Raw genomic sequence first — 11,044 nt, 5'->3', positions numbered from 1 at the left:
TTTGAAACCGACCTGATCGAAATGGGCAAGAAAGAGTCACAACTCGTAAAACGCATGAAGCACAAACAAGAACTCTCGATTTGTTATTAATTCAAAAGATAAGCTCGTTACAACAGAGAATAATACAAATACAAATAGTATAAAAACCCTAATGATTCACATATAATAGACAATTGGATAGCTATTATAAAAATGTAAACAAGATTGCGTAGAATCTAATTAGCCGAATCACTTAAAAACAATAACCGACTCGAGCAACTTGGGTAGGCTCTGAAGATTATTGCATCCGAGGATGTGGAGTTCCCGAAGATGAGAAAGGCGCAAAATACTTGGAGGTAGGCCAGAAATCGGAGTGTCGGACAGTTTCAGGATTGCCAAAGACGACAATGTCCCGATGTCATAGTTGATTCTCCCCTCTAATCTCTGGCATGACGATAAATCTATCTCTTCTAGCTTCTCCAAATTTAGTATAGCTTCAGGGAACTCGTGTATGAAAGTCTCCTTCATTCTAAGCACTTTCATAGCTTTCAAATCCTTGACTGAAGGTGGTAACTTCTGAATCCCAGTGTGAGATAAATCCAGGGATTGCAGTGAGCTGAGCTTCCCTATTCCATCTGGAAGATAGGATAGCCTCCCGCAGTTCTTCAGAGACAGTGTCTTCAGTTTCTCCAACTCCTCGATGGACTCCCGGAGGGTACTGATTTCAGAGCCGTCTAGAGCAAGAAATGTGAGAGACTTTAAGTACCTGATTGAATTGGGTATTTCATTCAGGTGTTTACAACCGCGAGCACTGAGGATTTTGAGCTTCCTGATGGAACCTTCTTTGAAATTAATCCGACGAATAGAAGTTCCATCAATCAACAGCTCTTTCAAGCCTCTCATGGGACCCAAATCTAGTGATCCACCGACGAGACTGCATCCCTTCATATTCAAAGAAACCAACTCCTTCAGATTACCAAATGATGGATGGATAGCTGCTAGTTGAGAGCAACCTTCCAGAATAAGTCTTTCCAGCTCCATTGAAGCAGGAAATTTTGGAGTGGTAGTCAATTGGACACAGCCAGTTAGTTTCAAAACTTTCAATTTCTTTGTCTGCAAGACAAATAGGTTATGATAGTAAATGTTTTGTTCCTGATAAATACGTCCTCCACAGAAAAAATGAATGAAGATAGTGAATTCAGTCCGCACCTGGTCGAGCAGCTCCCAACCTCTCCAGTCTCCATCAACCTGACTCCACGACAAATCAAGAATCACCAAGTCTTTTAAATTCAGATTTAAATCGCCAAAAGTCTTTGGGCACCCTCGCCAATCAAGCCACCTTAAGCTCAAAAGACGATCCCCAAAGTTTCCCCGAATATTAGCCTGATCCAGCTTCAGGAACCTCAACTTCTGTAAACCATCAAATTGATCACATCCAAAACAGAAATTCCCTTCGGATCCCTCACCAAACTCGAGCCCGAGGGCTTCGACTTTCTTAGTACCCTGTCAATTAAGCAAAACAAAATTAAACTTTAAAAAAATGGAGCTGTATTTTAGCATCAAACTCGACAAATAATTGTACGGAAAGGATCAATAACAGTATCAATTGGCATCTAAAGTATAAAAGATGTGACGCAGTGCTCCCAGAAGTTACCTCACTTTTATTTAGTACATGCAGTGCGTCTTTGTGGTCGCACAATCTACTGCGTTTGCAAGGTTCATTTCTGTTTTCACTCTTGACCAGTTCCCGGCCAAAATTTTTCAGTATTTCATGCATGCATAGTTCTTTATCCTCTCCGATTTCTACCAAAGACCTGGCATGAAGAGCTCGAATCGATAAAGAAGGATAATACCCATAGTCGTCCCACATGTAAGAGGGGATTCTCTTGTCCTTTCCAATGAAGAAGCATGCTATATCAAGAAATATCTGCCGTTCATTCTCATCTAGGTTGATGTAGCTCTTCTCCAAGGCTGCTTGGACCCTCTTATCAGGGGCTGCTTCCAATGCAGTCAATGTTTCTTGCCACGCTTTCTTTGATTTTACGAGAAACAGAGATGAACCTACCACCGTGAGCGCTAAAGGAAGCCCGTCAGTAGCAGCAACGATATCTTTTGACAGATTCTCGAATTTCTCTGGGGGAGAATCCTTCCCAAAAGCATGCCTACAGAACAATCTCAGAGCTTCATGTTGTCCCATCAGTCCGAGGCCAAAACTCTCCGCACCGTTGATGTTTCTAAGAACGTCTTTTGTTTGGGATGTCAGAATGACCCTGCTCCCTGGGCCAAGCCAATCAAGCTCCCCTACTATTGCGCCGAGCTGTTCGTGATCTTTCACATCGTCAAGGAGAACGAGGATCTTCATGGTAAGAAACCTGTTCTGAATATGAGTCAGAGCGTTGTCAGAACAATAAAACTTTTGGACATTTCCTTTATGGAGGTCGGAAATCAGTTTGTTTTGCAGAGACAAGACGCGGTGACGCTTAATTTCGGCTCGGATCTGCCCAAGAAAGCTACAGGCATCAAACAGATGATAAATTTGATTATAAACATGTTTCGCCAGGGCTGTCTTACCAACCCCTGCGATGCCATGTATTAACACCTTTTCACGTGTCGGCCCAATATTAACCGCTTGCCCATTTCGGTAGTCAACCTTCAGCTTTGCCATTATGTCTTGCACATGAGGATCGACTCCGACTAAATGTTTCGTCACTATTAGGTCCTCCTTCTTCAGCTTGTGCAGAACTTGGTGGACAATTTGCTTTATGAGCTTGCCATGAGGCCTGCCAAATGTAAATGGAATTAAAAAGGACAGGGAAGAGGAGAACTGAAAGCGGAAGAAAACGTATTTGGGCATGATGCAGCCGTGGTCATAGTTATAATAAGGAATATATAATTGGATATGATTTAAACCTAGTTAATCTTACGCAAATGTAGGCATGGCACATGAGAAAAAAGTAATCTCAGACCAGAGTGTGTCATGTAAATTACATTTCACTGGTTTCATGGAGATGGTATCCCGTCAACTGTCCGATCTGACGGAGAGAAGACACCCAGGAATTAATGACACTGCCCTCATAGTTGCGCTTGTGCCCTTGCATGGACCTTGCGAAAGGGCCCCTGCAGTTGCGTACATCCGACGGGTTGACGTAGTAGAAGATGGGGATGATGAGGTGACTCTCGTTGTCCATGCTTTTCAACATTTGCTCCAATTCCATGAGGCAGCTCTTGCTGTACCCGTAACCCTTGGATATGACGGGTATTGATATCTTGGACTGCTTGATCGCCTGGATCAGCTGGGGCGTGATTCCTTCGCCTATCTTCAGCTCTTCCTCGTCCTTAAAGACGCCAATCCCAGCATCAGTCAAGCTGGTGCACAGGCAATCCACAAAGTCCCTGCGCGCGTCCGGCCCTCTGAAACTCAGGAAAACTTCGTAAAGTGGCCGTCTAGACATTGATGAGGAATGATTGGTGGCGTGACTAATGTCCATTGTTTGTGTAGCAGATCTTGAGAAACGTCCGAAGGAGCTCGGTCACTACGCACGTGCATGTACCCTGAATCCACCATGTTCACACTTATAGGCCAGGGTTGACTTGGTTTTTCCTGAGCAAATTGACTGGTCGGTGGCAGTGGTGCCCGATGATCTTCTCTTTCGGTTGATTCTGTTCTGTATCGGGATTAGTATTCTAACCTTTTGTTCGATCTTATTTCGGTCGTTTTTCTTTCGGTTTTGTATTTTTCTTCCAAATGGCGAAACTATACTATAAGTAGACAATTTAGGATTGAATGCAAACAAACAACACCGCTCGCACCGAGAATTTTGGGTCAAAGCAATGGAAAAAAACACAGCTCAAGGACATGACACATTAATGCAATCCTGCATTGCCTACTTATTGGTAAGTAATGCAATCCTAAATTGTCTACTTATTCCTCGGGATTGAATCACTAGAGATAGATTACTGGAAAAAGGGGAAATAATCATTAAAAGAACTTGTTGGGTAGAGGTATATAAGTTAAATAATGTGATTATCTTAAATAAATGTATAACGACGGTTGAGATATGGTGATCCACCCATAGAAATATCGTGCGAAGTAGAGGATTCATGTCCCATGAACGCGTGTACATAATTTATTGGTATTGATTACAAAAACATGGTTGATATCGATAAAAGGTTATATTAAAGGGTGGTGAGAAAAACTTGTTGGGAAACAACAAACGCATTCAAACGTGCATCAAAGATGAGTAAGTTACTGGATCTGCACATAACTAAAGTAACTAACGCTTGGAAAATTGTATCTTCCATTTTCTAATGACAAAGGGACATTTTTTTTAACGTTCTTCTTACAAATTTATGAAAAACTCGGGATAACAAGTATTTCTGCTGCCTCGTTGGCTAAAGACATAACGAAGAAATATCTTATTATTTGATGCATCTTTTAACAACACATAGCTGTCCAAAGACAATGTCTCTAGTAGCTTCACCTGATATTCTAAATAACCCTTTTGCTAGAAACAAACTTGCCCAGCACAGAATGAAAGTATATTTTAAGTTGACCCAAAGTCACTTTAACAGAGTCCAATAAAACGTAATTAAGAACTGTTGTTACAAAGACTCGGATGAAAAACAAAACAAAACAAAAAAGATTTCAAATGTACTAACTAATCCCTATCTCGAATGTGCACTAGTATAAAGTTACTACGATGTTTTCCAACACAAACGTATCCATCAATGGCCGAGACAGACTATCAAGACACCCATGTGCCATAGTAGCACGGCATAAAGTAAAGGATCCATGAGTCTAAAGGGAGGAGTCTGTCCAACTAACACCTTAAAAAATAATTCCCATGCACGAGGAAATATAATATCTAAAGGGACGACGAGTGATGTCTCCCCATGGTCTTAGTTTATTCCTTGTGTCCCTACAAGTAATTGTTAAGGAGCCAGATGGGCACCCTCCTAGTCTATTCTCACGTGGCGGGGAGAACCAAGCAACAATTCACCGGTAACTAAGCAATTTAGGATGAATTTCTCCCCCAAAACTAAACCAACTGAAATCGACTTAACCCCAAGCAGAAACTAGCAATATACTCTACAATACAACCTCAAGTATGAAAATATAATGGTGATGTGAATTTTCGAGAGTCAATGTCACTGGCATAGTCTGCATCTGAATAGCCACTTAATTCAGGTTTCTGTTTTCATAACACAAGCAGAATCTGGTAGTACCTCTAAGATACTTCAAAATCCATATAATGGTGGTCCAATGCTCTTTATCTAGATTTGAGAGAAACCTGCTCAGAACACCAACTGAATGAGCAATATCTGGTCTTATACAAACCATTTTATACATCAAACTACCAACAGCCGATGCATAAGCATAAGGAATTTTCATTATCTCTTTCTTCTCTTTCTCACTTGTAGGACACTCCTTACTAGTCAACTTGAAATAGCTAGAAAGTGGAGTATTTATCGATTTACATGTGCTCATGTTAAATATTTCCACTACCTTTTCAATGTAATTCTCTTGAGATAGCCAAAGTTTCTTGTTCTTCCTTTCATGAGTAATTCTTAGTCCAAGGATTTGCCTAGCTGATCCTATATCCTTCATTGCAAAAACTTTACTCAAATCATTTTTAAAGCTCTTGATTTTCTTAACATCATGCCCAACTATCAACATGTCATCCACATAGAATAGAAGGATAAGAAAATTATTATCTGAGAATATTTTCATAAAGACACAAGAATCAGAGTTGGTCTTATCATATACATGATCTTCCATGAATGATTCAAACTTCATGTTCCATTGCCTTGGTGCTTGCTTGAGAACATATAAGCTTTTTCTCAATCTGCTTACAAGATGCTCCTTACCTTCAGCTTCAAAACCGTCTGGTTACTCCATATATATTTCTTCTTTAAGTCTCCATGGAGAAAGGTTGTTTTTACATCAAGCAGTTTAATTTCTAAATCCAAGCTGGTGGCTAACCCCAAAAAAACTCGAATATAAGGCATTTTTAAAATTGGTGAAAAAGTCTCTTCAGAGTCAATTCCTTTCTTTTGACAAAATCCCTTCACAACAAGCCTCGCCTTGTATCATGATTGCAACTACTTTCTTTCATCTTCAACTAGTACACCCATTTATTTTTTAGTGTTCTCTTACCGTTAGGCAACTTCGCCAATTCAATGTGTGGTTCTCATGTAAGGATTTGAGCTCCTCTTGCATGGCTTCATGCCGCTCATTCTTTTAATTATATGACATAATCTCTTTAAAAGTTTCAAGCTCTCCTGCATCAGTGAGTAACAGATACTCGTGCGGCTGATATCTTTGTTAAGGTCTATATTCTTTTTCAGATCTTCTAACTTGAGGTAGGACCGGCTGTTCTTGCTCAACTAAGTATTCTAGCTTAAAAAATTTCACCTGTCTCAACTGAAAAATCAACATATGATTTCCATGCACTTCTTCCCCATGATTTCCACCTAATATGGTGGGAGGATTTGGACTGAAACTAACAGAATGTTGGGCTGCATTATTTGGCCTCCCTAACTTGTCGATATCTTCAATGGTTTGTGTGACATTCTGAAATCTGACCCACTTGGGATTTATGAAATGAATGGTTTATGGACGTACTTGTAGTTAGATCTCGTCCGGAATTGATTACTCATGGGATACTAACCGTTAGAAAAAGGCTAATTAGGGATTTAAATTTGTGCGACCAAAGAAACTCGATCATGAATCGACTTTCGACCATAAAAATTGTCGAGGTCACATTTTGAGCCAATGTAGGCCGATCCAAGGATAGCTAGGGATCAATTCGCCGCTGTCATATTAGTGGATCGCGGGTGATTCCGCTTGACCACGAGATGAACTAACGAATGACCCTAAACCTTTACCAAACGATCGCGTCCGTCGGAACTAGCGATCGATCCTCGCGATTAAGTGACAACCGAGGTCGTCACGATCCGAGTGAACTTGAACGTGGCTTGATTCAGTATCGGCCACGGGTCAAATGTGCGAGTTTCCCCAAAAGCCACCCGTTAGTTCGAGATATGCTCAAGTTTCGTTAATTAAATTTAGTCATTAATTAACAACTAAGATTGGGCCTCGGAAATTATGAATGTTACGACAGGATAGTTGGACGACATTGTTATTGGCTTAGTCGGCCTTAGAATTGTCCGAATCCTTCAGAAAAATCGAATTTCGACGAGAAATGAAAAATGACCGTTTTACCCTTGGAATTTTGTTAAGACCAAGTATAATGGGGGAGGGGCATTTTGGTCATTTCATACCTACTTTAGAAATAGAAGTTTTTGGACAATTTTACCCTTGGGAATTTTGTGAAATTCTAATTTTGCCCCTAGATATTTTTAACAATGATTAATCTGGACCGTCAATCTTAGGATAAAATCGAATCTTGGACGTTGATTGGAAATGTGAGAGAGGGGTATGATGGTCATTTAGGCATAGGCTAGACACCAATTATTGGTGTTCTTCATATTTATTTCACATTTCTCTCTCTCCCTCTCATTCTCTCTCTTCTCTCGGCATCTCTCTCCCTCACTCCTCCTCACGACCGAGCCACCCCCTCCCCACCGTGACCGTGGCCATCCGGCCTAGCCAGCAGCCACCGCCGTCCTCCCGCCTAGCCGGATCAGCCGCGCCCGGAGCCACCGCCACCGCCGTGGCCGCTCACCTCACCACTGCCGCTTACCTCACCGCTTCTCCCTCCCCTGTTTTCCCTGCACCGAATCACCTCCCCCACCAGCCTTCACTCGGCTCAGCTCAGCCGAGACAGGCCAGCAGACCGCCGCTCGTCGTCTAGCCACTGACTGCTGCCCCTTTCCCCTCAGCCGAACTAGCTTAGGATTCCAAGTAAGTTACCTCTTAAACCTTATTTAGGATATCGGGTACCGATGGACGTAATTAGGGGTTGAATCGAGTTAATTAGGGGCTGTTTTAGACTAATTAGTGGCTGTTAAGGGCTGTTTTGGGTGGACTGAATTAAGGGCTATTGTTGGCTGATTTGTGGGTGAAATAGTTATGGTTCGGGACTGAATTAAGGCTGAATTGGGTGCTGGAAATTGTGGCTCGCATTGATGAGCGTATGGCCCAATTTAGGGACTATTTATGTCGGTTTGGCGCGTTGTGTTGTGGCTGGATTGTAGTTGTTGTTATGGCTGGAAATAGACTTGGAAATGCTGAATTTATGTTCACGATTGTGGCTGTGATTGTGGGCCCGATGGTGGCATTGTATGTTTGTTGAATTGTGAATTGATTGACTGAAATGTGGACCGTTATATGCGTGCATGGGCTGAATTGAATTGACTGGCAATTGGCCGTGATTGGGTGTTTATTGAGCATGTGAAATGCGTGAGGTTTGATGCGTGCATGGGCCAAATTTGGTCTGCTGATGATTTGGCTTGTTGGCGTGTAAATTGAGCGAGTGAACGAGTGAGAAATTGTGTGAGATGTCGTGCGTGTGGTCACGAAAATCCCTGATGCGGTACTATTATGCGGGGAATCATGCCGTCCTGAGGCGGTATGTTAACGCAGGACGATGCCCGGTATTACCGAAAGACGGCCAACCTGAGGCGTGTACTTCAACGCGAGTTGTGCCGTAGGTGGTAGATGTTGAGCCTGAGGCGGTACTATTACACGGGCAAGAGACATAGCCTGATGCGGTACTATTACGCGGGCTAAGAAGTGTTGTAAATATAAGATGGTCGCAGTGAACCTGAGGCGGTACTATTACGCGGGTCACTAGCGAATTGAGGGAAAATAGTGTGATGAGGCATGATCGAGTGCGAGGAATGTGGAATTGGAAAGGCCAGGTGTTCGACGTGTGTATCGAGCATGAAATCAATTTGAAATGTGCATGTGATTGGAAATTATATATTTGAGACTAACCTGCAGATTGTGCGTATCAAAAGTCAGGTAAGTGCAATTGTGTGCATGATGTGTTTGTTGGGTGATATTATGTTTGGTCTTGTCTAGAGGTACGTATTAGCCTAGGTGGGGTTTAGGGTGCGTACTTATTGAGACGTGTTCTCATGGTTGTTTCAACCAAACAATTTCAGAACCCCGGCCTGAGCAATGAACCTTCCGCCGCCGCCGCCGCAGCGTTTTGGGATTCCGATACACACTGACCATAATATTGTAGAGTACCCGATAGACGAAAATATGACATGGGTCAAACATACTACTGTAATCTGGGTAGAGGTAGGACTACCTCTTTGGCAGGCCCACACCTACACTGCCTGGATGTTCAAGGACGGGTTGGATGAGTTTGGCCCCATCCGTGGCTTTGACGTTCCGTTTGACGGAGTAAGGGATTGGGATCCGTCAGCCATATCCTCTCCTGACAGCGAGATGACTAGTCTAGATACTAGTCTCGCCCAGTCCGGACATCAGCCCGCACCTGCAGCACCTGAACCTCCAGTGGCTGAGCCCGATCCGGAGCCGGAGGAATAACAGGCAGGATATGATCCTATGGAAGTGGACCTCGATGTGATACCAGAGGAGGAACTAGGAGAAGAAGACCCTGAGGAAGAACCTGAAGAGGCACCGGAAGAAGAACCCAAAGATGAGCCAGAAGAAGACCCGGAGATGGAACCAGAGGACGCACCAGAGGACGAGCAAGAGAATGAGCCAGAGGAAGAGCCGAAAGAGGAGTCTGATGAGGAGGAGCGGTTTGAGGATCCACTAGAATCGGGTGACGAGGACAATCCGATCGAGATCGAGGCAGATTTTGATTCCTCAGATGATTAGGCAGCTTAGGGGGATTCAGACTCGGGTCCTAAGGAGTCGGACTCAGAGTGGACGCCATCTAGAGGGCGTAGGGGCTAGTGTAAGGGTTGAGTGTAGGCCTTTTGAAGTATTCCATTTTTGACAGTTAGGGTACCCAGGCTACTGATCTTTTTGAGATCGGTGGTGCATAGTTTTGAGGTTCAGTGTGCATGTGTATTATATGGATTGTATATGGTGGATACTATATAAGTTTGAGTAAGTAATGGATGTTTATTCTCCCTTGTACCCCTGGTCAAATATTGTCTGGGTGTTTGTGGCTTTCGCTGATGCTTTAAATCTCTGATAAGTTGAATTTGGGTCGGTGATATTCTGAGACGTCGCGATATTCAACCAAAGAGGTGTATCGCGTGCTCGATGGGGTTCGGGGCGTGACAGTTTGATGCTTAAAGAATACCACATCTAGGCTTCTAATGACTTTCTTTACAACTAGATCCCACAACCTGTAGCCAAACTCTTTATGTCCATAACCCAAGAAGATACACTGCTTAGACCTGTCATTGAGATTTGACATTTCATCTCTTACAACATGCATGAATAAACTCGTTGCAGAATATCCCCCTTAAGAGGCACTGATGGAGAAAGGTTTATCAAGTCCATTGCTATGCACATCGCTTCACCCCAGAATGACTTAGGCAACTTCGCATGGGAGAGCATACACCGAATCCAATCATTAATTGTCTAGTTCATTCTCTTCACTACACTATTCTACTGTGGTGTTTTTGGAACAGTCTTCTCAAGTTTGATATCATAATCTCTGCAGTGATGTTCAAACGGGCCTCTCTATTCATCATCGTTGTTAGCTTGAACACATTTCAGCTTCTTCCCGGTTTCTCTTTCAATATTGACATGAAATTATTTGAAAGTAGCAAGGACCCGGTCTTTAGATTTCAAAGCAACAGCCCACACTTTTCTAGAGTAGTCATTAATAAATGTCACAAATTATAATGCACCACCTAGTGTTCTAGCATCCATGCAACAAATATCAGTGTGAACTAAATCAAGAACATCAGATTTCATGTGTGGAGAGGAACTGTGACATTCTGAATTTTGACCCATTTTTGGGATTTATAAAATGAGTATTTCATCAACGCGCTTGTAGTATAATCTCGCCTAGAACTGATCACTCTCGGGTTATTAACCGTTAGGAAAAGGTTAGCTGGGAATTAATTACGTGGACCTAAGAACTTGACCATGGTTCGGCACTTTGATCATAAGAATTATCGAGGAAATATTTTGGGCCATTATAGACCGATCCAAGGATGG

The 11,044-nt window shown here is 42.6% G+C and overlaps 1 protein-coding gene across 1 annotated transcript; it reads right to left on the bottom strand.

Annotated features, from left to right (window-relative positions):
- Positions 1-228: 228 nt before the first annotated feature.
- On the bottom strand, positions 229-3,507 carry LOC115693887 (disease resistance protein RPV1-like). The gene is made up of 3 exons (XM_056307472.1): positions 2,968-3,507; positions 1,634-2,759; positions 229-1,482 (listed from the first exon to the last, which is right to left on the bottom strand). The coding sequence occupies exons 1-3, from the start codon at positions 3,465-3,467 to the stop codon at positions 229-231; spliced, it is 2,880 nt and encodes a 959-aa protein (XP_056163447.1). The 5' UTR covers positions 3,468-3,507.
- Positions 3,508-11,044: the final 7,537 nt, after the last annotated feature.

The sequence above is a fragment of the Syzygium oleosum genome, unplaced genomic scaffold (genome assembly GCF_021117445.2).
Source record: "Syzygium oleosum isolate NSW1041296 unplaced genomic scaffold, Sole_v2.1 Sole_v2.54, whole genome shotgun sequence".
Lineage (NCBI taxonomy): Eukaryota > Viridiplantae > Streptophyta > Magnoliopsida > Myrtales > Myrtaceae > Syzygium > Syzygium oleosum.
The sequence above is the reverse complement of the archived record's forward strand: the minus strand, read 5'-3'. Positions and strand labels throughout refer to the sequence as shown.